Source organism: Phragmites australis, chromosome 4 (assembly GCF_958298935.1).
Source record: "Phragmites australis chromosome 4, lpPhrAust1.1, whole genome shotgun sequence".
NCBI lineage: Eukaryota > Viridiplantae > Streptophyta > Magnoliopsida > Poales > Poaceae > Phragmites > Phragmites australis.
The window spans coordinates 48,022,979-48,050,284 of record NC_084924.1 but is presented as its reverse complement, the minus strand read 5'-3'; the positions used below and the strand labels follow the sequence as shown (position 1 = coordinate 48,050,284).

The following is a 27,306-nucleotide window of genomic DNA, read 5'->3' as shown; positions in this document are numbered from 1 at the left end:
AGGTCGCGTTGCCCCCAGTCGATTGCCTGTGGTGTGCCCTAAAGCTTTCGTTGGAGTTTTCTCGAGTTCTTCCGCTGCTATTCAAAACTCTGGTAAATTGTTTCAATAAAGTTGTTTTTGTTCGATATAGAACTGTATATCACTGATATGTCACCGCATGTATGATGAAACTGATCCTGGCATACATGTGTAATACACCTGGTTGTTCTTTTGAAAAACCGGGCGTGACACCCACCGATATAGGTGGTAAAGATGAGTAATACAAACTACTTGGATGATGTTATTTTGGGTGGAGTCTAAGGATATATAGCTATACATATCTTTTGTTGTTGATAGATATTTTCTTCCGCTTCGTAGTTTCTCTTTTGGCTAGGTGAGGATCTATTTTATTATCCTCCTAGCTCTTTTTTTTGTAAATTGACAAAAAAATGTTAATATGTTTTTAATTAATCGCTCTTTCTTAAGCTTTCAATGGCGGACGATGCTCGGTGGGGCTTGGCAACGGCAATGACGCTCGGTGATGGTGTGGAGCGGTGGGGCTATGGGCGAACGGGAGACTGGCGGGCTAGGCAGCATATATAGGCGTGCGTGCGGAGGTTGCGGGATTCGCGGGCGCGAGTGGAGGCGAGGGCGGCGGCGGTTTGCGTCGCGCTGTTGCGGCGCTGCGCCGAGCGCAGGAGCGGTTGCGGGAGGAAGGGGAGGGAGCTGACGAGCAGTGCCGAGATGCCAGAGAGAGAGAGGGAACGGGCTAGGCTATGCTGGCTAGGCTGCACGCTCGGGGAGAGATGGGCCGGGCCAGTCATCACAGGAACGGGAATCACATTTTAGGCCCGACAGGCCTAGGTTCACGTATAAATTTTCGCCTATGGATCTGACGGGTCGGATTTGGGTTTTAGATTTTGCCCACGGGTGAACACGAGTCGCCCGATATAATAGATGCAGTGTGCAACAGGCCAGCCCATATAAACTGGAAATCTTACCTGTCATAGTGCCGGACGGAGCCACGAACGTATGGTCACAGACTCATACATCACAAGCTCACAGCCACACACAAACCCACTTTCGACAGCCATCACCCCATTTCCACCCATCACCGTCTCATCGCATCGCCTCCTCCCCCACCTGCTCATGATGACCTCACATTGCCAGAAGCAGCCAGGCGCCGAGCGGAACCACAGCCTCCACCATCCGACCCTATGTCGATAGCCCATATCCGTCCCGCCGCCGTCACCGCCCAGCAGCTGTCGCCCTGCCGCTGCCAAAGCTCGGATTAGCCTCACCACGATCCTCCTTACCTCTCCCTGGCTCAATTCCACCATTCTCCCCACCGGACCGAGCTCCCTGTTCTTCCTCGATTTTGACAGCTCTACTCCGACCTCACCGACAAGTCGTCGTGTCCTAGCTCCTCGACTCGAATCAAGAGCACAGTGAGCTTCCCTGTACCCTTCTCGATCTTTTGCACACGTAAATTCAATCTTGGCTCGACGTCGGCGTGGCTCTCCACAGGAGTCGAGCGCTACTGCACCAACCAGGCCTACCTACCAAGAAGTCCCCCGGGTGGATTCCTCTCCTAGCCCTGAGCCTTCTACTGCCCTTCCCCAGCCCAACGACGTCGTCACTCGCAGCTAGCAAGAGCAGACCATGCTGGCCTCTCCTATCACTGAACCCGACGGGCACCTGAAACTCAATGGGCATCTAACGGGCGTGGGTTCGATGCCGGTTTTCGCTCGTTTTGTAATTCAGATTCAGGTCCGATTAGGGCTATCGGGTTTTAGATCAAAAATAATTTTGCTCCACTAAACCCGATCCGACCACTTTTTCTGCATGTTTTTCCCCACATGGTGCACGCTTTCCAGCCTCCATTTGAATGCGACCGCAGGAGGAAGTGGGCTCCACTTGTCACTGGCACTAGTACCAGTCTAGCAGTCAGGCAGTCTCCCTCACAGCCGCAGCCACAGCTGACGCGGCACCAAACCGACGCACGAGGGGGAGGGGAGGCGGCGCAGGCGGCGACGGCGAGAGAGCAGGGAAGCCAAGAGCGATCTGATCGCGATGGCCCGATCGTCCGAGCCGGTGGTGGACGCGCGCAGCGGCTACTGCACCGCGACGCGCACCTTCCGCAGCAAGCGCGCGGACGTCCCGCTCCCCACCGACCCGGAGCTCGACGTCGTCACGTTCCTCGCCTCCCGCCGCCACTCGGGCGTCGTCGCGCTCGTCGACGCCTCCACTGGCCGCCGGATCACCTTCACCGAGCTCTGGCGCACGGTGGCGGGGGTGGCCTCCGCGCTCGCGGCGCCGCCCCTGTCCCTCCGCAAGGGCCAGGTCGTGCTCATCCTCTCCCCCAACTCCGTCCACTTCCCCGTCGCCGCGCTGGCGGCCATGTCCCTAGGCGCCGTGCTCACCACCGCCAACCCGCTCAACACCCCCGCCGAGATCGCCAAGCAGGTCGCTGACGCGCGCCCCGTCGTCGCCTTCACCACCCGCGAACTGCTTCCCAAGATCCCGCTCGCCGACGGCCTCCGCGTCGTGCTCCTGGAGTCCGCACGCATCCCCGCCGACGCCACCAACCCCCGCGTCGCCGCCGCCATCATGGAGATCTCCGCGACGCCTCCCGACCCCGCGCGCCGCAGGGACCGCGTGACGCAGGACGACCCGGCCACGCTGCTCTACTCTTCGGGGACCACGGGGCCCAGCAAGGGCGTCGTCGCCACGCACCGGAGTCTCATCTCCATGGTTCAGATCATCATGACGCGCTTTCGCCTGGAACGGTCGGACAAGACGGCGACCTTCCTCTGCACGGTGCCCATGTTCCACGTCTACGGCCTCGTCGCCTTCGCCACGGGGCTGCTCGGCTGCGGCGCCACGGTGGTCGTGATGTCCAAATTCGAGCTCCCCGAGATGCTGCGCGCGATCAACGAGTACAGGGTGACCTACCTGCCGCTCGTGCCGCCGATCCTGGTTGCGATGGTGGCGCACCCGAAGCCGCTGCCGCTCGGGCAGCTGCAAAAGGTTCTCTCAGGCGGCGCGCCGCTCAGCAAGGAGCTCATCGAGGGGTTCAGGGAGAAGTACCCGCAGGTGGAGATCCTTCAGGGGTACGGGCTGACAGAGAGCACGGCCATCGGCGCGTCGACGGACTCCGCCGAAGAGAGCCGCCGCTACGGCACGGCCGGGCTGCTGTCGCCCAACACCGAGGCTAAGATCGTCGACCCGGAGACCGGCGAGGCGCTGCCGGTGAACCGCACCGGCGAGCTCTGGATCCGGGGGCCATACGTCATGAAAGGTAAAAAAATGTTGAAGTATGTGCATTAGTTTTTTAACTAGATATATATGCTTGCATTTTCATTTGACCAGCGAGCTGCACGCTGGAATTTAGAATGACTTATGTCGTGATGTTAAGATAATAAACACCGTCTCGAGATAAACATGTGCTGATATACCTACATAGTTAGCAAGAAAACAAGTTAGTGTTAAAAAAACAAGCCGGGACGCATCTTTGTAGATCTCGCGGTTTTCGTCTGATTATCTGTACACACTAACAGACATGTGTCGATATGCATGGTGTGTATTAAAAAACTGGAATGCTAGAGTCACCGCCCGAATTGTTCATGTCAGCAATCGAGTTGCATGTAATCCGTCAGTAATCTGTGTTCGCCCCCTCCCCCGTTCCCGATACTATTCAACTTAGCTATTGATCCTCTTCAACCAATCATCTCCTTGACAGCCCAGCACGGCATAATGAACCCTATCCTTCCAAGAGTGGCCCACCTTAGATGCACCTTGTATGCTGATGGCGCTGCAATTTTTACAGCCCCTGATCCTGCCAAACTAAGGGCCATATCTCAGATTTTGGATGCTTTTGAAAAATGCTCAGATCTGATCACAAATCTCAACAAAACGGAAATCTACCCCCATCCACTATCATGACCTACACATGTAGCAAATCATTCAAGACTTCCCGGGCAGAGCTGAGCAATTCCCGACCAAGTATTTGAGTGTTCCACTACATACCAGGAAGCTAAGGCACAGTGACGTCCAATCGTTGCTTGATAAAATGTGGGTAGATTATCTGGATGGAAAGAGAAGATGTTGGACCCTGATGGAAGAGAAACTCTAGTAAAAACAATCCTATCCTCACAACCGACCTACCACATAACTGTGTTTCCACTAAAAAATAGCTCACTAAGAAGATTGACAAAATATGACGAAGTTTTCTATAGAAGGGTGATGAACTTGAAAACGTAAGTGACGGCCACTGCTGAGTAAACTAGGGCAGGTATGCAAACCAAGAGAGTTAGGGGGTCTAGGGATCTTGGGCTTAGTGAAGTTCGCAAGAGCTTTAAGACTAAGGTGGATGTGGTACCGATGTAGAGAGGAGGATCGGCCATGGAAAGACATGCAACTCCCTTGTGATCAGGGGGATAAAGACCTCTTTCGTGCTAGCACGGTGCTGACAGTAGGGAATGGTGCGAGGAACTCCTTTTGGCTTTCTAGCTAGGTACAGGGATAGGCACCAAGAAATATTACATCAAATCTTTATATGAAATCAAAGAGAAAAAAACATGACGGTAAGTAAGGGACTCTCATACCTCAATTGGATCAGGCATTTTGGTCAACTCACCACGCAAAAACAGCTAGAGCAGTTGGTTAGTTTATGGGAGGACATTAACCAATTCACACTCATTGAAGATCAACCTGATCAAATTAGATGAAGATGGACAAATGAGGGGGAGTATACCATCAAAAGTGCTTACCTGGTCCAATTTGTTGGCAGCAGCAAACATATAAATATGAAGCCAATATGGGCAGCAAAAACTGAACCAAAGTGCAAATTCTCCACCTGGCTCCTCATCCAAAACAAGATCCTAACTGTTGACAATCTGGTAAGAAGGGGGTGGCCAAATGATCAAACCTACAAAATTTGTGAAACGTATGATGAAACGCCAAATCACCTTTGTAAGGAATTCACTTTTACAAAAACTAGTTTGGAGTGAACTTGCTCACTGATATGGCATCACCAATCTACCTGCTCTAAATGAATGCTCCACGATTAAGGGCTGATGGAGGAAGTGATGGATCAAAATCGACAGAAGACAGAAAATTTTTTGATGGAGCGGTGATTTACTTTTAGTGGAATATCTGGAAAGAACGTAATAAAAGAATATTTCGGGGACACCAACGATCCTTTCTCTAGGTGGCTGGCTTGATTAAGGACAACATCGACCAAAGAAGACAGGCCTATGTGACCCAGCCTAATCTTTTTTGGTGTGATTTCTAAGGCGTTGCTTCGACCAAGCTCAGTAGTTTCGTTATCGTGTTCATGTTTGTGTTCGTTCCTTTTGGTTTTCTGCCTTTCATTGGCCTTTCTTCCGCGCCCTGTTTTTTCGGGTCGTTGAAACTTTTTTTTACCTTTTATTTCTCCTAATATATCAACGGCAACGCTCGTGCCGTTCCTTCGAGAGAGAAAAAAAAAGTAATCTGTGTTCGCTGTGCTGAATTTTGATCAAGTGTAATCCACAGTATGTCTTCCATGGGAGCCTTGAACAGTCTCGTGCTTTTTTGGTATTGTACTAGAAGTTCAGCATTAGCTCCCCACCTTTTTTCCTAGCACAGCACACACTATGGATAGCTACATTTGTTCTGAAAGTAACGGAATTTCTGTCTTCAGTATTTCGAAAATCAAGTTCCTATGTATTCACAAGAATATCTTGGTGTGCTTTGAGCCTTTGACATACCAGATTGCTAATTATGCACTCTAGTGGAAGCCATTTCACAAAAAAATCGGTCAATTTTATACTGTTAGAATGAGTTTCAGGGGATGTGCCCATGAGCCCCTCTAAAGGAGCATCTAGTGTCAACTGTCAACAAACGGCTAAGTAACCCCGCCATGTTGGGGAATGCTGCCCAGATAAATTTGAGATGTAATGCATTATGATTACTTGATTACACACTACAATTTGGCTGGTTAGTGATCAGGGTTTGGCTTTCTGAAAAAGCAGAAGTTTAAGCAGGCAGCAAGGCACTATGAAACAGCAAGATCAAACGGAATCTTTATGCACTCTGGATTTTCTGTCATCCTACATGGATTGCAGGTTTCAAGTGTTGACTCTGTTCTACCGCAAACATGTTTTAGAGTGTCGCGTGCAGTTATAGATAAAGTCACACCCTTACCAACGTGAAGTCCACAGCCCAAATTGATAGATTCCATATTGCTACATTTAGAAAAGATTGGTTAGTAACTTGCAAACATGCAATGTTTATCTTCCCAGGCTACTTCAGGAACACAGAGGCAACACAGTCAACACTGACACCTGATGGATGGCTCAAGACCGGGGATCTCTGCTACATAGACGAGGATGGGTATCTCTTCGTGGTGGATCGTCTGAAGGAGTTGATCAAATACAAAGGGTATCAGGTACAGATCACTGAATGATACGTTTCGATACATCTTTCCTGAAATATCTCTGGAGTCTGGAGTCTGGATCAGTGAGTGTTTCTTGGCATCTGAATATAACTTGCATATGAACAGGTGCCTCCGGCAGAGTTGGAAGCCCTTTTGCTAACACATCCAGAAATCACAGATGTCGCTGTTATCCCGTAAGTGTCATCGAGATGTCAGTAAACACTGATTGCCATATTAACCCTTCCAGGTTTATAAATGGATTGGTGCTTTCTGCAGGTTTCCAGATAGGGAGGTGGGTCAGTTCCCGATGGCTTATGTAATGAGGAAGAAAGGGAGCACTTTGTCAGAGCGTGAGGTGATGGAATTTGTGGCGAAGCAGGTAAGTATGGCTCGTGGGTGATCAAATGATCCAACATAAATATGAAACCTCAGGTTCACTGTAGATATAGACATCCGTCTGCCTGATTACTGCAATTTCTCTGACCTGCCGATCATCTGATTTTCACAGGTAGCGCCTTATAAGAAGGTTAGAAAGGTGGCATTTGTGACAGACATTCCCAAGAATGCATCCGGCAAGATACTGAGGAAGGATCTCATCAAGCTCGCCACATCCAAACTATGAAATGCAAATTAATCCGCAATTTATATATTGGCGTCGAGTAGTTATGTGTTTGTAACTGAAGAAGTCATCAGCTATGTACATTGCTTCTATACAAGATATCGGAGGGTATACTGCTTCTGTACCTATGGATAATCGAATCCAAAATAATTGCCACAGTTCAAGGCTAATAATGTTGTAGCACAAGATTTTCTCATGCACGGCTCATCACAGAGCAGTTAATTAACGGAAAAGCTATACTCCAATCGCGCGTTTCAGGCCGCTTCAACACTCGATTTTGTGACCGTGCGATGTGTGTCGTGATCCACGCTCATACTCGCTCAGGAGCTTCTTTGCCAACTCCGTCGAGGTTCGTTCGGGTAGGGGTCATTGGAGTCCAGCAGGCCTAGTAAAGTTCGCGGAGGCACGCTGAGTTGGATACAGGTGCACTTTTAGATTTATTTAGGTAAGTGCTTGTAAGTTGTAACGAAATTAGATGTGATAATATTAATTATAAATTTAAGATATAGAGATATGGGTGTGTTATGGGAGTATCGCCGAACGAATACATCGAGAACTATACCGTAGTTTGATTTCATATGAGACTTGAAAAATTAGAAGATTATCCGCTAATTAGAAGATTATCCGTTAATTTTTCTCTTAATTTTTTTATTCATTTTTATTAGTAAAACATATTCTATATTTGTAGCCAGTAAGAGACGATGAGGCTAGAGAAATAAGGTGAATGATAAAATTGAATAAATTATTCGAATTACAGGATTTTTTATTAGATGAGAGGGGAGCAGGGAGAAAGGTGACGTGAGAACCAATTCTTATTTTCTATAGTAGAGATTTATTTTCTATATAAATTATAAATAGGAACTGATGGACCATCATTATTATAATCAGATTATAAATTAGATATATATGTAACATAACTACATATCTCTAATATACTCCATAACAGGAATAACAGAGTATTGCTTAGCGTGACAGACATGATTAAAAGAAGATTGATCATGACAAACGTATCGATCGATAGCTAAAGATACAAAAGCCCCCGTGATGATGATGAAGAAGATGATAAGGAACAGGAAGCGGATCGTGAGCAATCAATAGTGATGAAGAAGCAAATCATGAGTAGTTGTGCGAAGCGTTTTCCAAAAACCTTATTTTTCTTCTCCCGTTGCATGATCCAAAGGACGATGGATTTCAGAGACCTGTTCTCTCGATCAGCAGTGCATGCCGGCACAGTAGGACAGAGTAGTCTACCCATGGTGACGTAGCAGAGAGGAGTCAAACCCTAAATCGTGTGTATCCTTTGTGACAGTGGCTAGTTGGTGGATATAGGGAAGATTACGTGGTTGAGATATGTCACGATCGGACTCAATTATATGTCACGATCGGACTCTTAACCAACACGATTTTCGTATATAAGCATGATGATTATTTTTTCACGTAGCAGAAGAATAAAATTGCAAAATGAGATCATACATGCACAAGCAACTAGAACCGATTTCGATGAAATATTCACACATGTGTCGTGAGTTTACGCCCTTCGCCTGGGCCACAAACCAATGAGGCAAGACAAGCGAGTGTGATGCATGCACGTGTATTCTTTTAGTTCTCTTATCCACATGTGCTGACGAGATGGATGACACAACTCCTTTTTAAGTTAGTCTTCCTCTATCTCCATTAGTAATGTGGGACTATACACTGCACCCTCTTTTTTTTTTGGATTTTTAAGATTTATTAGGAATTATTCACAAAATAAAAATAGGCCAAGCTCGTTAGAATTCTAACACACTAGCCCGCACGACGATGGTTGGTGGGTGGGGCGGTGAGGCAACGGGAATGCCATCGACCACAATGATATAGGACGATTGATAGGCAAGGCTAGGGTGGGGATGATAATGATAGCAGACGAGGTGATGACAAGAGATAGTAGCAAAAAGGCTATCACGGTGGGATAGGGTCTCACTTTGGCAAGACCCAATCCTGTTGTGGCTGGAAAACGACGGTGGGGGGCAAGGGGGCTTAGAGGACAAGAAGAAACAGCACCGGTGAGAAGACGAAGAAAGCAGCGGAACGCTCGGGTGCCCTATAGATGGACCCCACCCTATAGACGGACCCCACCACCAGGAAGAAGCTAAGCTAGAATTGCTTCATAGCCCTTTCACTAGCTTTCTTCTTGGTTTTGACGGTGTCTACTAGACTAAGTATAAAGTGGTCTTAGAAGTCGTCACAATTCTACAACTTAGAAACGTGTATAACATGTAGCAGTATCTACTTTTACAGTGGAACAGCGTGAATAATGAGAGCACAAGAGTCAGGACCAACAGAGCGGTGGTGTTCAGGGTAGTAGCAAGATCTTTTTCGGCACCAGCTCGAGAAAAGGATTTCTTTCAGCAAAGTGATGCTAGGGCCTGTGCCCTTTTGTTTATGCGATCTTTTGTCGTAATCTGGCCAAGCTCACAACTTTATCGAGTTTATTCGCGACAATCCGACCGTTAGTCCACTAGTGACATCTGCCCTTGGAAAAGCATGCAAAGCATCAGTTGGTAGTCGGCGCAGCTGCCTGCATTTGATTCGGCAGCCACAAATTGCATTAAGTTCTCGCAAGGTGACCTAGGCAAATGCACATCGTTATACATGTAGGGTAGGTTTGGTAGGCTCCTTCTGATCTAAAACTTTTGGGAGAAATGATTATATGAAGAAAATAATTTTATGATTGAAAATGATTCTTTAAAGTAAACTCTATGAAGAAAATGATTTTATAGAGAAAATAAATTAGATAAAGCTGATTTTTTTCAATTCGTAGTTTATTTAGATAATTACTTTCACAAAATTACTTTTAGAGCTTAAAAATTATAAACTACCGTTTTTACTCTGATTCTGGTTTAGAAGGTATGTCAAACAGGCCTGTAGTCCAACTGTCCAAGGAATATTTTGCCGGCATGAGCATGACGATCCTTGGCTGTTGTTCCACTCCGCAAGTGCCACGGTCTTTCACGCCGGACGCAGGGATGGGCACGGGCTCGGCATATACGGCACGCACGCCCGCTGCTTTTCTATTTTTCTGATCCGATCTCCCGACAGAAAGAAAGCAGAATACGATTGAGATGGTCCTCTTCTAGAGAGGCGGTTGAAGGGACCAAGCTAGCTAGCTCCAAGACGTCGACGCAGACTCGCAGAGCAGCGGCGTTTGGACATAAAGAAAAGGAAGGAGAATGACTCGAGTAAAGCAGGCGAGCCGAGAGTCCAGGCCGGATTCAGCGATGACAGGGACAAGCCCAGACTATCGAAGGTTACAAAGGCCCGGCTGTACAAATGTAGCTACCAAGCTCGATTTGGTTTGGGAGCGTATGCCCCGGCAGCTGTACGGTAAAATAGCACCAGGCTTGTCAGTGTATGCGGTCGGCACCGGAGCTGCTGCACTGCGTCTGCAAGTCTGCGATTTGCTATGGATAATGGACTCCCGCCCAGATCAGTCCCGGGCTGCCCCGACGCGGCAACTCTTGCACAGCCCGTGGAAAAAAAAATCTGTACAATGATACCGTAGATTTGCGTACGTGATCGGACCTCGGACGGGCGCACGGCAAGACAAGGAGCGTTTCGTCAAAGCGCGATGGCGTACGTGATCGGACCTCGGACGGGCGGCCGCCGGCGTCGGAACGTCCAAATCAGAACGGTCGCGAGTCGCGACGGCGCGCGTGCGTGAGGGTCAGACGCCGCATGATGAGTAGGCGACGCCCGATGCCAAACCGGCCGCTGGCTCAGCGGACGGGGGGTCGCCCTTGTTCCGTTGTGTCACGGGCGCGCCGCCGCCCCCACGAGGTCCTCTGACGAATCGACAGGTTAGCTGCATCCGTGCGCGCGCGGCTGTCCACACAAGGGGACACCGGCCGTGTGATCAAACTCGCTGGGGGTCCAAGTGGAGCAGTTTGCTATGCCGTCATGGTTCAGAATCGTCGCCTCTAGCGTCCTGCGTCGTATGCGTGACACTGGCAACGGAAATGGTTGAGCTGGTTTGCTTTGTTAATATGGATTGGGCAGTTGGGATGAGATCATGAAGCATGTTGGCCATGTTGGTGGTGGATGGGGGCCTCAACCGTACTTGTGAACTCTAACGAAAATTGGTCATGTTGGTGGTGGATGGTGCGGCTGAAGAGCAGCAAGGAGCGTATGATTCCGTCCACAAGGCTAGGCCTGCCTCTAATCGAAATGAGAATTGATGTGTCAAGATCAAAAATCGGTTCAATTGATTGATTTAGTTCCCAACCATACCCGTTGCGAAATTTGCACATTTTCCGTGCAACTGTAAGGATAGATTTTCAGTGGGTACAGTAGAAAAGGCAAAAAAACTGCCAAAAAAATATAGATGTAGTTAGCATACAACTGATCTGCAATCTGTATCTTTCCTCCATCATGAGTACGCATATGATTTCTTTTCTTAGACTAAAGAATTCACGTACTCCAAAGCAATGGGCCTTCATATAACTTTGGCATATTCTGATACATTAGGATATATGGGTATATATTAAATTAAGGATATATCTTCATAAAAACAACTAGCTCATACAATGGACGCAACTATACTTTACTGAAACGATCATCAAGCACGTTCATCAATCGGTCAATGGAGTTGTTAGGCTTGCCGATTGCAAATGAATTGTCAGTTTGTCACCCCAACCCAGTGCTCCACCATGATTCCTGGACACCAGAAACATGCCATTGCTGGGATACTGCAAACCAAGTGATCACTTATATACTTGCACACAAATAAAGACTTAATTCCTCGTTGGAAAACCTTCCGAAAAAATTCAGAAACCCTACTTTCATCAACATCCACCTCCAAGTCCCCAGCCTCCCTATATATCTACTACAACATTTGAGAAACATAAAAACGTAAACTAGTCTAACAACTTCAAATGATTAGTAACAGGATTTGATAATATATGTAATATTCTTTATAACATCATCCATCGTAAGCTAACAAAAATCCACCAAACCAACTTTTAGCTTTTAGTAATAATGATAACTTTTACTGATTTTTATGTCTCACAAAATTATTTTTAAAAACGAACTATTTAATTCAGCTTTCTGTTTACAAGTAGCAAGAGCCAATAAAAACTGAACCAACGGGCACTAAGCCTGTCCGGGCTGCCCTTGCTTTCTCTCCGCATCATGCAAAGGCAGCCACTTCCGTTTTAGCCATTCTTAACCCCGCACTCACCTTCAGTCCCATCCCCCAAATCCTTTTTTTTCTCGCTCCATTTCGCAGTGTAGTGCTTGCTACCTTTCCTCTAAACAAGAGTATTTGTATGACCATAACTTTAGTGGTATACCTATCATACTAAAAGGCATCTAAATGTACGATATGCACACATAATTGGCACTAGGTTAGGCGTGCTTGGTGCGTATCTGAACGTATACTGCGACGATGCGATGATTGATTCATGCTTTCGAACGTGCATGAAACTCAACTGATGATTTCATGTCACAGAAGCTACTTTCAATTCTCATGTAGGAACACGTTACTAGCTAGACACCAAAAAAACTCTTCTGCATGCGGATGTCTCTAGTAATCGTCGGTAAACTGTCGTCCTAGATGACACAGTCAGTCATGGATGCACCGAAACCTGTCAATTCTGTGTCCAGATGATGATGCTGGTGATCGTTACCCGGTTAAAAATCTTGTGCCGGAAGGGTCTCTGATATTTCTGCCGCGCGCTGTGAAGCGTGAGGTCACCGTACTGAAACTTGGAATTCGGAAGGGTGGTCGCCTGGTCGGAGTGAGAAAGTAGAAAAAAGGGGGGAAAACGTTAATCAATCGATGAAGACCGTCCGATCCAGCTAAAAATATCAATTGCACACCTTCACCAACCTCCAACATCGCAGTTTTTCATTGGCGCGATTGCGCAAGAACGCGCGCGAAGACCGGACAGCATCGCTTCCTTATCTTTCGATCGTTGTTTCTTTTCTTTTTTGAAGCTGCCAGTACGGCACGTGGAAAGGAGTGATATCAGGTTTGTTATTTAGGACTATAGACGATGTAGAGGGGTGTTAATAAAGAGAGAAAAGAATACCGTCTCTTAAGCAAGAGAGAGTCTATAACACACAAAACTTCAAATGTCTCTTGTTTTTACTTATTACATGCCAACTAACAGACCATGTTGTAGGAGTTGTATTTTACTCGGTCTCTTGATTACATGGAGCATGTTATAGACAGCAGTTGCCTGAACGGTTACACGTGTCCTTAGGTTTCTTCTAATGCTCCAACATAGCTGATTTCTGAGGTATTAATTAGGTATTCACGTAAGTAAAAAGTTGATGCGAGAAGCTATTTAAAGAGTGGAGAGATAGAGCTAGTTTCTTCCATAAGAACTAACTTTTTGAGCAATTTTAGATGATTGTGAGATAATAAATTACTTTGAAAAAATCTTAAGAAATAAGCAACACACATGCGTATATTAGAAGTTTTTTTTCTTAACATTAATTTATTACTCTCTCTTTTAAGATATCGACTAAGAAATAAAGCATTGGAGTGACCTTAGCAGTTTAACCAGTGAAAATGCATCGGTGTATATAGGAGGGGATAGGGGAGGACCAGAAACGGAATAAATCCAACGCTCAGGAACAAGGGAAGCTCACCGGCCAGCACAAGCTTGCCAACCAACCTGATCGTTGCTCACTAATCCATTTTTATTTGCATCTCGTCCAATACTTTTTTAAAAAATAAAAAAACTATGCCCAATTTATTTATTCAAGGTTCTGCATCACTGATTTCCCAAATTGTTTTTTTTAACAATATTCCCTATATTGTTTTGAGATTCACATCCGAACAAATCAATTCGAAAGCTTTACTAATGGAAGTCTTTTCCGTATGAAACTGCAAATCAGTGATGCAGATATCTTGGTGTTGTCAAATCTTTTTCAAATGAAGCAGATCCCTCTGTTTTGAACGCGTTGCAAAGATTTCATACATCCATCTGCACGTACGTAACCCTCAGGTCCTCACAGACTAACTGCACACACATGTAAGAAAAGAAAGAGAGATTCTCACAAACATAAATGATTTTTTTATAATGAAAACTTTATTGTCTCTCATCATTATATTAAGAGAATACAACCACATATTAAAAAAAGTTAGCAAAGACTTCCTACATCGATCTGCACATCTAATACTAATTGCACACGCATGTAAGAAAAGGAAGACAGATTCCCACGAACGCAAATGGTTCTTTTTTATAATAAAATTTTATTAACTCTTATCATTAAATCAAATTATCTTTTTCACAAATAATTCTATTTCGTGCTGTTTGCATGCAGCAGATCGTATGCACACTTTCCAGTGACGAATCCTGTTAGAATATACGGGTTTAGCCTATTATATTTGTATAATTTCAAATAAATCTTAAAGACCCTGTCATATTAGGGATGTGTGTTTCTTTAGTCTCATTTTGCTAGTTGAGGTGGATAGAGACTAATTTAAAATAGTTTCTCTTATCCACACACTTCGCTCATCTCGCCTCGCCTCACTATGACAGGGACGGAGGGCACGGGCATGCAACACCTACATAAATGGTCCATTGAAATTAGATCCAGTTGCTTGCATAGGTATGATCTTCTTTTGCCATTTTATTCTTTCTTTTTTGCGTAGGCAAACATATAAATATATGAAAATTGATTCTCCCCCTATATATATATATATATCTGTTAGCTAAAAAAAACGACACAAGTTTCATACACGCAATTAGGGTTTTGATTTCTCTCTGTTGCGTCATTGTGCACTGACGAATGGGAGAGAAAGTCTATAGAACCTGTCGTTTTTGGGATCCTGCACCGGGAGAAGGCGAATAAGTTTTTTAGAAAACGCTCATCACGACTGCTCACGATCTGCTTCCTTTACATCATCACAATCTACTTCGTCTTTGCCCTACTACACTATTGCACGGGTGGGTGGTCATGGAGTCAGTGACCCTCCCCTACCTTCCATAAGAAACTTTTACATGTGTAACGGGGTGTAGCCAACACATATGTAATATAGTGTGTCTGTGTTAAAAAAAAATTGAAATTTTTTCCTCAAAACTACTACTGTATTGTGGGCCCATGTATTTTTTTCCAAAATTTTTTCTTTAAAACTTCCGAGTAAATTTTTCTTGCATAAACTTCTCTAAAAATAGAAAAACGCGGGAGAAATTTTTTTTCCCGAAAAAAGGAAGAGCGGGTAAAGATATTCGTCCGCTGACATGCTGACGCGCGCTAATTAGCGGTGTCCTTCCATCCCGGCTTCGCTTTCCCTTCCGTTTTGTCGGCTTCGTTAAGCTGCACTGCACAGCCGGGATATGGGATGATGTACACCTCCCACTCACCCTATCATCGCCCAGCCGTCGACGTGATCTCGATGGCCACGGCACGTATCCGCCCCGTCCCTGTCGCTCCCGTCGTAGTGGCAAGGTTAGTTATACGAGCTGTTCAGATACCTATACCTAATTACAGTTACAGCATGGAGCCTGGCCGTGAGCTGAGCGAGTGGAGACTCGGTGTGCGTTTCGCCTTTCGGGATGGGTGGCGGCGGCGGTGGCGGTGTGGTGCTGTATAAAAGCAGTCGTCACAAGGATCCTCCTCTCTCTCTCTCTCCACTGAGCCAAGCGACGGCCCACCTCGACGGAGATGGCCATCTCTGTCCGCCTCGCCTCCCCTTTGCTCCTCCCCCTCCTTGTCTTGCTCCCGCTCCTCGCGTCCGCCTGCGACCGCTGCGTGCACCACTCCAAGGCCGCATACTACACCTCCAAGCTCACCCTCACCGGTACGTACGCCTGGTGCGTGCCTTGCCCTGTTTCTTGATGGGTTCTGGTTCTGATCGGTTCATTTGTTGTGGCGCGTGCAGGCGGCTCTTGCGGGTACGGCGCCGCGGCCGCGTCCTTCAGCGGCGGCTTCCTGGCCGCGGCGAGCCCCGCGCTGTACCGGGGCGGCGTCGGCTGCGGCGCCTGCTTCCAGGTAATAACTTCACTGCCCGATCGGTCTCAATTCAATAGCAACGAACGGGTTGCCAGAAAGAATCAGAGAACTACGCGTGCGTGAATAATCGATGGCAGCCTCCCGAGCACTTTCCTTGATTCGATTCGGTTTCGATCGCTGCCTGCAGGTCCGGTGCAAGGACAAGAAGCTGTGCGCCGGGGCGGGCGCCAGGGTGGTCGTCACGGACCGCGCAAGGACGAACCGCACCGACCTCGTGCTCAGCAGCCTGGCGTTCGCGGCCATGGCGCGGCCCGGCATGGCCGCACAGCTCACCAAGCTCGGCACCGTCGACGTCGAGTACAAGAGGTAAAAAACAAACAATTAACCATCTTTTTCACCAACCGCACCATGTATTTCATAGGACCAGAGGAACAAAGAAATTAGTGCCCTCGACAGGTTGCCGTAGATTTTTTTTTTTTCTCACGTGTTGGCTGGTCGCCGCCATAAACACGGAGCACGATTGTCTTGGCTCCCTTGAACCGGAAATCGAAAGGCTCAAATTTGTCATCGCTGCGCATGTGCAGGGTGCCGTGCGAGTACAAGCACAGGAACCTCTCGGTGCGGGTCGAGGAGAAGGCCCACGCCCCGAAAGAGTTGGCCATCAGGTTCCTCTACCAGGGCGGCCAAACCGACATCGTGGCCGTCGACGTCGCACAGGTAAACACTCACACACACACACACACACAGAGAGAGATTCTACCGTCTCAAAATCACTCTGTTTTACTAGGATTTCTTGTTAAAATTTGTAGCACTTATAGTGCCAGAAGAATCGTCTTTTGCCAACTGTATGTACTAGTTTGTTCGTACCGTGTTTGCTTACAACGTTGTAGGTTTTGAATAGAATTCAAATTGTGTTTGGAGTTCGGACAGGTTGGGTCGTCCAACTGGAAGTTCATGACGCGTGACTACGGCCCGGCGTGGAGCACGACCCAGGCGCCGCCGGGGCCGCTGCAGCTCAGGGTGGTCGTGACGGGCGGGTACGACGGCAAGTGGGTCTGGGCGGACCGCGAGGTGCTGCCCTACCGGTGGCGCGCCGGCGAGGTCTATGACACGGGCGTCCAGATCACTGACATAGCTCAGGAGGGCTGCTTCCCCTGCGACACGCACGAGTGGGAGTGAACGGGTGACGACATGCACAAGCCGGGCAGAAGCAGAAGCAGAAGCAGAAGCTCCCCGGCCCTGAAGAGCCTTCTCCCTGTCACTGCCTTTTTGGCCGGGCTTTGATCAGAGGACTAGAGATTAACAAACTGACAAGAGTCCGAATACCTCGGCAACTTTTGCTTCTCTTTTCCGAGTTTGTGTACATGAGCTGTTGATGTGTAAGAATATTGAAATGAAAGGAATTGACGGCGGCGCTGCGGCTGCCTTGAACGTGAAGCGACAGCTTCTTCGCCCATGGGCCATGGCTGATTTCAACAGGATCACATGGCTCGTTCGTTCACTTGGTTGCTTCTGGCAACATACTTATTACTAGGGGAAATGTAAAACCGCATAAGCTTATGCACATACGATTTATCCCAGTTGTCCATCACTTTTATCTAATACTCATTCATCTCTTGATTCTCGTGTCCATACCCATGCCCATGTGAATTTTTCCCTTCTATCTTCTTTACGGTGCATTTCTTTACTTGATTCGTTGTAAATGGGTTGGTGGTCAGACTTTTTTTGGACGGGAGGAATCGTTAATCGTTCCAGGATTCGGTGAGCCGAACTGCACAAGAACACATGTGACGATCGAGCTAAAATGTAATTCAGACAGACGAGTCGCTGCCATGATGAACACCACAGGTCCAAAATGTAGGACGACGGTCAGGTCGCCAGTAGAACTAGCGCACCGGCCAATATAATGGTGCCGGTGAAAAGGGTGATCCTCTCGCATTTCGCAGTGTACTGCGTGACACCTGGAGTGGCGTCTCACCATGCAGAACAGGTTTAGGTGCCGGATATAATAACCGTCGTGCAGTACAGGTTTGGCTCGTCTCCCTCATTGTCAGTGGCACAATCACGCCTTTCCCTGGACATGATCCGCTCGATCGGGAAATCGACGGCTGAGATTTTTGCAAAGGCACAAGAGCATACGAAAAAAAGTTAGATATGAAGGCCAAGGCAATCGAATGTCTGAACATTTTTGGTACAGCTTGAAAGATTAGGTGCAGATCGTACATCAAGCGTGCAGCATCAATCGATCGATCTGCAGCATCCTGATTACCGAGGGTCCAACAAAGCAGCGCAGTGTGACGGATGATTTCCTTTATTTTTCTTCTGCGGATCTGAATGGCTGCTGATCAAAGCAAGCTGGGAGAGAGCGAGACACAGGGGCCGGCCCGGTCGTATAATTCGCTGTCCCGTTGTGTACATTCGCGTCAGGAATTGAGTAGCGTACACTTGGCATTTTGCTGCCGCACAATACGAGTTGACCAATACAAAAAAGGAGACTCGAATCTAGTTGTTAGGAGTGATCCAAATGGACAATTCAAATTTAATCTGTAGGCAACTTTGGATGTTTCTTACTTACTACTGCTGCTTTGTGCTCTTGTTCCTAAATGAGCATATGTATCAGCCTGAGTTCTCTGCTGATCAGAGGGTACTATTGCAGTTCAGGTTAGGTAATCAGAATGGTTGCACATTTAAGCAAGTCTCGAGCTAGCTACCTGAGCAGAAAATTTGGTATATCATGCAATCAGATAGATAGATATTCATGACAGAACTAGCAGAGGTACTAATCGTCTCCATGTTAGGTTCAGTGTACCAAAACGGATATCTGATTGGTATTTGAATACTGCTTAGCAAGCCAGGCTGAAGATATAGTTAAGGTCAGAATAAAGAGGACTGTCCATATCTCTCGGCCTCTTGGTTCTTATCCATTACGGTTGGGCAGTTTGCAACGCGGCTAATTAAACAGCGGGAGCAAGTATACATCAGCTTCATCAGTTGATTTATTTGGGTGACATGAGTCACATCTTTTGCGCAAATTGGTGACCAACCTAAACCAACGGTCTCGCCATTGTGGACTTACAATGGCTGCAACCTTTCTGACAGTTATTAGGTGACTGCTTTTTTTTCTTCAAACAAACAGAGTTATTAATTAGGTGACTACTACTATAACAGAGTCAGTAACAGAAGCTCCAACAACAATTTTCTGAACTTTTTTGGCAAACGAACCAGAAAATAGTATCCTTTTTTCTTCTAAATTAAGAATCACAAAGTATACTGGTAGTTTATTTCGTCTGACGAAGTGGGTTGCTAACCAAAGCATCCAGGCAGAAGTTTGCAAACATACATGACATGAGAAGGATGGCAACGTTATATTAGACTACTGAGATGATATTCAGAGAGATGGGTGATATTACTTCCAGAAGGACCTGGACACCTGGTGTCATGCATGAGCCACTATTCTTCAAGTTGAAGAAGTGGGTGGTTACTATATTAACAGACCTGACAGGAGATCATGAATTCAAATTCTAGTGATTATTGTTCGAAAAAAAAATCAAGCGATTGAGGAAAGAAATACTAACAACCTGACAATCATCTCAGAGTAAACAGAGTAGCGTCAAGCATACTAAACATCGTGGAGTTTCTGGGTGATGGAACATGACTGAATACTAAGCAAGTTTGGAGAAGTTTCAATTCGTTCAGACGATTTTCTAGGTAAAACCTTTTTTCTCGAGGCGACAACTGTAATCTCGTGGTGAAGTTCAAACTCTCAGGCATCTCTCGTGATTGATTTAGGTGTGCGCTGTATTTTATAACGAAAGCATGGTGAAAAGTCGTCATACGTGTACTTTGGATGACATGAGCACATCATACGTGTCATCTTCATGCAGGCAAGGAAGACTCGATCGATATCGTTCATCGACACGCAACTGAGCTGCCCGGTTGTTTTCCTGCTCCTCATCTCTCTTTTTTAACGGTTTCCTGTTGCTGCTTTGAGTCTGCACTTCTTTGAGAGCAAAGGGCTGTTCTGCTTTAAGGTCAGTTTACAGTGGCTGACAGTGGGTTGGAGGGAGGAACACTGTATCAATACTGTAGCAGCTGCTTGAGATGAAAAAAAAAGTGACGCTGTAATAGTGATAGAGAATGCTGTAATAGTGTTTTTGAGGATGAAAATTTGAGGTAGCTGCTGGAGATGGCTTGAAGGCATCGCTAGCACAAGTGGGCCACGGCCTGTATAACTGGGTTAACCCAGCTGTTCCCGAGGGAATTTTTATTTTTATATTTTTCAGTTTAAAAAATTGTAAAAATATGCATATATTTCAAAAATTTACAAAAAAATATATTTTTAAAGGTTTATTTAGTTTCTAAGTGTGATTTTAATAATCAATGATAATATCTATGGACTAACAGTTATATTGAGATTTGTTAGTAGGTTGTTACATATTTGATACATGTAAGATTGAGCATTGGTTTATTTTGAAATATTATGTGACCAAGATAGATGTATCAAGATGAATGAGCTAAGTGATGCTCACGAGATAAAGGAGAAGTTCAAGAAGATTAACGATAAGTGTGAAAGTTAAGTCATTTGTGATTAAAGGTATATGATTGTCAATTGAGTTTTATGGACTAAACCATATGTTATGTGCTTGAGTGTGAGTGAGATTAGTTTCTATACGAAGATTGACAATAAAGAATGAAGGTCAAATTACTTGTGGAGATTAAGTGACTTAAAATATAAAGTTATCAATTTAGTTTTATGGATTAATTCATGTATTTTGTGCTTGAGAGTGAGTTATGATTAAGTTTCATAAGAAGGTATGAGTTGAATTGAGATATCAATATACTAAGTTGATAGAGCAAGATTAAGACAAACTTAGTGGATAACTTGTATGCTTGATGCTTGTGGTTAATATCTTGGTGGTGAATCGGATGAAGATGATGTAAAAAGAGAAGTCTTTCACGTTTGGTACATGAGAAGGAATCAAGTGAACTTCATCAAGTTTTCGAAAGGTCAAGAGAAGATCAAGAGAGAAGAGGAGTTGATGATGAGCCTTAAAGAGTTATGAGAAGCATCGAGGCTTAGATAATGTGTTCGTCAAGTTCGATGGGATTGCTCAAGGCAAATGTATAAATAAAATAGTGTCAGGATCCATCCAAATTAAATTTGAATTAATCACCAAGGTGATCATTTGACAAGATGAGAGCTAGCCCACGCATGTCCTTCGACGCATTGCGTGCTAATCCACATCTAATAACAAAGATCAAACCACCGATGATTAAAGCGAATTCAATGCCGACAGTCCCAGTATGTGTGTATTGGTAACTCTCAGAAAAAGTTATTACCCACACATATCTTCAACTACATGAATATCACAACAACAAAGAATTTACAAGATTACAAGCTTTCAAGTTGAGACATAAAACAAGTGACAATATTTCAACTAGCGTTGACTTACAAACATCATAGTGAAAAATAAAATAATAACCTAAGAAACAAAACCGGTGGTGCCATCTACCCACAAGGCAACCATCTGGGGACTAGAGCAGTCGGCACCTAATAGCCACTTAAAAAGAAAATAAGTAGCGTGAGTACGAAGGTACTCACAAAATTTAATCCATATTGGGCACGTATACATAGGCCGACTTCAAGGATTATGCACTTGAATGTTAGCAAGAAAGCGGCCACATGGTTAAGTAACTTCATAAGTGAAAGTAAATTTTGACATAAACATGCGAGCATCTACGCTAGAATACCTAAACCAAAACTATCATGTAGACATCCACTTGAAACATAAACGTATCTGGAACCAAAATAAACATAACGTAAATGGAAGCATCGTATCTCACCATAACCAACATATATTCCCAACATACCATTCACCCCAAACATCCCACATTCTTGACTCTACAACTGATGCAAATGGACAGAAGCGTGCTCAATAACCAAGAGCGTGACAATTCGAATTGATATTACACCCTGCAGGGGTACTCCTAGATCCACACGGCTATAGGACTATTCGGCTTGCATGACCCGCTAAAGTCCACACAAGGGAGTACTCGTGTCAACCTTTCCCAATAAGTTTCAACCGTTTAATCATGCGCCGATAGGTGCGGAGATCATCTAGAACTACTATCGAAGCAAACTGGATACCTCAATCAGTCTCTCATTCCCGACACTATCGACTCGCACGCCAAAAAGCCACAGCTACAAAGGTATTCGGCTCACCCGTCCCATATCCGGGTATGTGGCAAGTACGTAAAAGTGCTAAAGTCAACTGCACTGACGGACGGTGCTTAAAAGATGCAAGCGGTCTACGGCATCTGGGTTGCTCTCCCTAACTACCCTGAGGAACTCCTCTAGAGCAGATGATACCCCTAGCACTGCCCATATCTCGCCTCGTTCTCATAACTCATCCAACCAACATCATTAACCCAATATTATGATCATTATAAAAGTAATTAACACCTATACTCGCAAACGATGAAACATTTCACCGCTCGATTTCTATTGGTGATCTGTGCATTACTAAGCATCATGAGCAACTTTTAAGTTAGACAACGTCATATTAAACCAGGATTATAAGAATACAGATAATCAATAATTCAAGGCGGGGGAAATAATGCCTTAAAATAGGCTCTACCCATAAAACCCGACATCGACTCACTAACATACAAATATACATAAAGCATAATTTATCAATTGAGACGACATATGATCTAAAATAATAGGTTCAGTATGTTTAGATGCTTGCCTTGTTGCTTTTCTTCAATTCAGGATCAACGACAAACCTCCTCATAATAACCCGCTACTCTCCGGTTCGACGATCACTAAAGAAAATAATGCATCGCAATAAGCATGATTAAATGCTACAAAATATTCTTTATAATGCATGAAAATATTTTTTTTCTAGTTAGAACAAGTCATAAGAAAATTAGCAAAATTGGTTTCACCAATTTTGGACTAGTAAAGAATTAATGGTGAATTAACGAAACCTTAACCTAATTAATTTATCTCAGAATTTTAATTAATTATTTTATGTATGGGGACAATTTTAATAGGTATAGTAGGTTATTATAAAAGCAAAAAAATTGGTTTTATAATTTTTGTAGCTACAGAGAATTTATTATGAATTTTACAAGTTTCACCAAATAGTGAACTGCATTGAAATGGTTCTATCTGAGTTGACCCCGGTGAGACCGCTAACATGGGCGGTCAGACCGTGGGGAAACACGGTGAGACTGCCAGCATGCAGAGAGATTCATGCTTTGGTGGTCAGACCGTTGTGCTCGGTAGGAAGCACTTGCTGAGCTCACCGACGACGATTCTGACGATGCCTTTGGCCAAGGCTGGCACCAAAATGCTCTATGCGATGAGGAGAACCTATTTTAGGTGGTTTGAGTGACATTTATGGATCCAAAAACTAGAGCCCTATGGATCGACATCTATGGCTAGGGAGTTCGGTTCTATGGCTATGGAGAGTGGAAGAACTCAGGGGAAACAAGGGGAAAAGGGGTTGGGGGAGCTTCACCTTGGTGTGAGAAAGCTTGCTTGTGGGTTGGTTGGCTTTGGGGAAGCACCGATGTGTGGATCCGCTCCGGGGTGCTCCGACCGATCTAGAGGCAGAAGAAGCACTTCGGGCTTGCTCCGGCGAAGGGGTTGCTTGGGGATGAGCTCGAGGACAACGTGGGGGACTCGTGGGCAATCTCCTCCTTCGGTGTTCGGCCTCTATTGAGCTCGGGTGGGGACTTCCTTTTCTCTTCCTCCTTCTCTCTTCTCTCTCTTTTCTCTCTCTCTTTTCTCTGTCTCTTTCACTCGGTGGGGAGAAATGATACGATGGGTGGACGGATATGTGCTGGTCGAGGACTTAAGTGGTGGTTCTATGTATTAGTGGTCATACCGCGAGCAGACTGCCCAGGAGTAGAGAATCTAGGAGTTCTGCACGCCACTGGTGGTCAGACCGGTGGCAACTCGGTTGGATCACTAGGGGTTTTTTTCCAGGCTTCTTTCTAAAAGGTTTGGAGGCTTTTGGGGTTTTAGGTATGATTATGGTTTTGGAGATGATTAGGGAGGCCCAACATACGTGGTGGAAACGCGTATATGCCAAAAACATATGTTTCCGAAATGTTTTAAATACTTAAAACATGATTTTAAAACACTATAATGCTTATGCATGCTCCATGGCCGAATTAAGATTTTTGGGTTATAACAAATAGATTTTCTAATTTTGTCGGTCTCAAGGAGTTTGGTGGGAGACTAGGATGATTGATAGCTGTAATATTAAGAGGGGATGTCGAAAGCGTTGCTCGATTGTTGTGTCGAGTGATCAAATCATATGCTTACTGCAGGATGAGTTTGTATTGATAGTTCATTTTACGAGTCCGAGTATCTAAAATGTGTTTTAGATTTAACTCTTTGTTGTTATCGACCTTAGTAGTGAAAAGCAGTTGTTGCCATGTCTTACTGGTGCTTGCCATGTTACATGTGATACCTAACTTAATCTTGGGGATCAAGCTTTGTATAATAGGTGAAAATGTTCGAATTGGCTTTCAGAGTGTTTCTAGTTTTGATCCAATGTGATTAAGATCATGACTTCAGTTGGGACGTGTAGCTCTCTGAATATGCTTTCTATAGAGATTGAGGTCACCTAAATTGGATATCGAAATCAAAAGTTATCATCGTTTTTCAGAGTGTCAGCTGTGCTGATTTTGGAAGTTCCGATGTGAAATCGGAAGTTCCAATTCTATTTCCGATGTGTCGGAAGTTCTGATGGGTAGATCAAAATTTTCGATGTGTCGGAACCTCTGATTTTCAAAAACTTGGAGTTCTCGGGTTCCTGATTTTGATTTAATTGAAAGTTTTGATCATAGTATTGGAAGTTTCGATGTGTGGGTTTTTCTCAAGTCCACGAGTGAGTTTTGCCCGGATTCGACCGTCGAGATTTATGGGATCGAAAGTTCCGATCTGTGTAATTTGAGTCCAACGACTAGTTTTTTAAAATGGGTTATTTGTATGCCTTGTCCCCCTAATGTGTTGGGGGCTTTTTCGCTGGCTTTGTGGTGCTAAGAAAAGATGTTAGAACTTGGTGTTTCACCTTTGAGTGCTCCCCTCCTTTCTCTGTCAAGAATTTGTGAGAATCAAACTTTTGTGGCTTAGTGAGGTTAGATTAAGGTGTGTGTGAAGCTTGGGTTGCTCGCACTTGTCGCATTAGTTGTGTGTGTTTGAGCACTTAGCATTGATCGTATTCGAGTTTGGAAGTTTGTTACTATTGGAGATCAATGTCTCCTAAATAGCTTGGTGGTGGATTGATGGCGATCTCCTTAAGTAAAGATTGTGAAGAGATTCAAAAGTTGTTGCAGAACTCACCATCTCCGGGGTAGAGGAAGAGTTGGCTATAGTAGAGACGATGAGTGCAGTTTGGCAACCTCGTGAGGAAAAAGATTGAAAGAGACATGTCTCAAGTGTGATCGAGCTTTCTCAGTGGAGATGTAGGATATTAGTGGATATCCAAACTTCGATAACAAATCATTTGTCTTCGTATTTCCTTACTCTTATGCATTACATTAGTTTAATTGCATGTATGCTTATTTGTATGTACATTAATTTAATTTCATGATATTCAAATTTGTCATTTTGCACTGAAGGGTGAACAGTAAAATCAGAACATCTGATGAATAGTATCGAAACTTACGATTCAGGTTTCTTACATATCTTGCTAGATTTGAATAATCTTTATCACCATAGGATTGTATCATTCATATTTGTTTATGGTGATTGTGTACTAGTTGAGCCTACATATTTAGGTTTTTCATTTGTGAAAAATTCATTAGTTTATTTCTGCTACAAGTTTAGGCTAAATATCAAAATGGGCAAACTTTTGCAAAAACGCATATTCACCTTCCTGTAGTCTATATCATTGTTCTTTCAACTTCTTGACCATCCATTGGACAATAAGTTTAAAAATCATAAAATGTCGTGTAACAATGCTCTCAACCTTTAAAACACTATTGAAATGGTCATGGAAAAATCTGAAAAAAAAAATTATAGTGTAGAGGATATTATCATCTAGCACTTCACAAAAATTCAACTCAAACAATGACTTTGTACAATGAAAAACCAAAAAGGCAAATTTCTTGTGCATCTCATTATACAAGTAATTATTTGAGTTAAAAATTTGTGCATCACTAGATGATAGCATCCTCTACATCACAACTTTCTTTTAAAAAAATTTATGACTATTTCATAGTATTTTGAAGGTTGAGAGCATTGGAACATGGTATTTTTATGATTTTAAACTTATCATCTACATTTGTAAATTTTCAAAATGACTGTATACTTTTGCAATTTTTGAAATTAAAAATACATAAATAAAAAAATTCTTCCCGAGGAGTCTGCCCAAAGATTGTAAATGGGCCGTGCTAGCACGGTGTTATAGGTAGAATGTGGGCTGCGGTGGGGAAATCCTTCGACCAGGCCTGGGAGGATAAGCGAGGCGGCCTTTTTCTCTCCAGGGCCGTAAAAAATCTTGACAACTCAATAATGTGCCTTTAAGTGGGCGGGCAGGAGTTCTGCAATAATTTGATATGACTAATACAGGTCTGATTCATCCAAACTAGGTCCCAGAAGGCCAGAATGATACTAATCTTCCATTTAAAAGATTACAGATCGAATTCTCCCCAACCTGAAGCATCCATTTGGTTTGGGTGATTGTGGTCTATGATGAGCCAACCATAAGTACTTGTTTAGTATATTAATTATCTGTTTGTTTGGATTTCTGCCAGAAGCCCAAAGAAATATAGTTGTTGAAAAGTGTTATCTGTAGAAGCTAAAAATCTGCTTAAAAAAATAAATTAGAAGCTGAGAAGCTAGTTTAGAGTAGTGTTTTTGACTTTTGGTATGCTGAGAAATTAAAGTTTTATTACAAAAGTCAACATCTAAAATAAAAAACAGCTTTTTAGAAAAGACTAAAACAGTTTTTCAACTAGAAGCAAAAAAATAGAAGCCTAAATAAACATGTGTATACCGAAATATGCGTTGCAAACTTGCAATAATCTATATGCAGTATCTGCCTGGAGAAACAATATGTTAGCCCTCCACTTCAAACTCCATGCTCATTCGTCCTTTTGCAGATAACCTTTTTTAAAAGTGGTTCCCTATTGTACAATGGATAGTATAATGAGGCTTATTAGCAGGCGCACATGCTTGCACTAATCGTCGTTAGATTTTCTACGAGCTGGTGAACATGCGGTGGCATTCGAGACAAAAGAATTGGCACGTATAGTATAGTCCTCCCAGACGCTCTTCCTGTAACTGCTTCGTTAAACTACTTTTTTTAGATGAAGGCTTCGC

General features: G+C 44.4%; 2 protein-coding genes across 3 annotated transcripts; both read left to right on the top strand.

Moving 5' to 3' along the window:
* The first annotated feature begins 1,909 nt into the window (after positions 1–1,909).
* On the top strand, positions 1,910–7,264 carry LOC133916979 (4-coumarate--CoA ligase-like 4). Its single transcript, XM_062360887.1, has 5 exons — positions 1,910–3,280; positions 6,267–6,412; positions 6,527–6,594; positions 6,677–6,779; positions 6,909–7,264. Exons 1-5 carry the CDS (start codon positions 2,053–2,055, stop codon positions 7,020–7,022), a joined length of 1,659 nt encoding a protein of 552 aa, XP_062216871.1. The 5' UTR covers positions 1,910–2,052; the 3' UTR covers positions 7,023–7,264.
* An 8,229-nt stretch (positions 7,265–15,493) lies between these two features.
* LOC133916977 (expansin-like A1) lies at positions 15,494–17,443 on the top strand. Of its 2 annotated transcripts, none has more exons than XM_062360885.1 (5): positions 15,494–15,810; positions 15,892–16,001; positions 16,150–16,328; positions 16,547–16,679; positions 16,884–17,443. In XM_062360885.1, the coding sequence occupies exons 1-5, from the start codon at positions 15,675–15,677 to the stop codon at positions 17,139–17,141; spliced, it is 816 nt and encodes a 271-aa protein (XP_062216869.1). In that variant the 5' UTR covers positions 15,494–15,674; the 3' UTR covers positions 17,142–17,443. The 2 variants fall into 2 exon arrangements, with proteins under 2 accessions (XP_062216869.1, XP_062216870.1); XM_062360886.1 differs by having other exon boundaries at positions 15,496–15,810; positions 16,893–17,443.
* Positions 17,444–27,306: the final 9,863 nt, after the last annotated feature.

Coding starts and splice junctions, on each gene's coding strand:
- LOC133916979 (XM_062360887.1), top strand. CDS start 2,053: ATGGCCCGATCGTCCGAGCCGGTGGTGGACGCGCGCAGCGGCTACTGC. Junction 6,413..6,526: donor TCAAATACAAAGGGTATCAG/GTACAGATCACT, acceptor GCATATGAACAG/GTGCCTCCGGCAGAGTTGGA. Junction 6,595..6,676: donor ACAGATGTCGCTGTTATCCC/GTAAGTGTCATC, acceptor TGCTTTCTGCAG/GTTTCCAGATAGGGAGGTGG.
- LOC133916977 (XM_062360885.1), top strand. CDS start 15,675: ATGGCCATCTCTGTCCGCCTCGCCTCCCCTTTGCTCCTCCCCCTCCTT. Junction 15,811..15,891: donor CTCCAAGCTCACCCTCACCG/GTACGTACGCCT, acceptor TGGCGCGTGCAG/GCGGCTCTTGCGGGTACGGC. Junction 16,002..16,149: donor GCTGCGGCGCCTGCTTCCAG/GTAATAACTTCA, acceptor CGCTGCCTGCAG/GTCCGGTGCAAGGACAAGAA.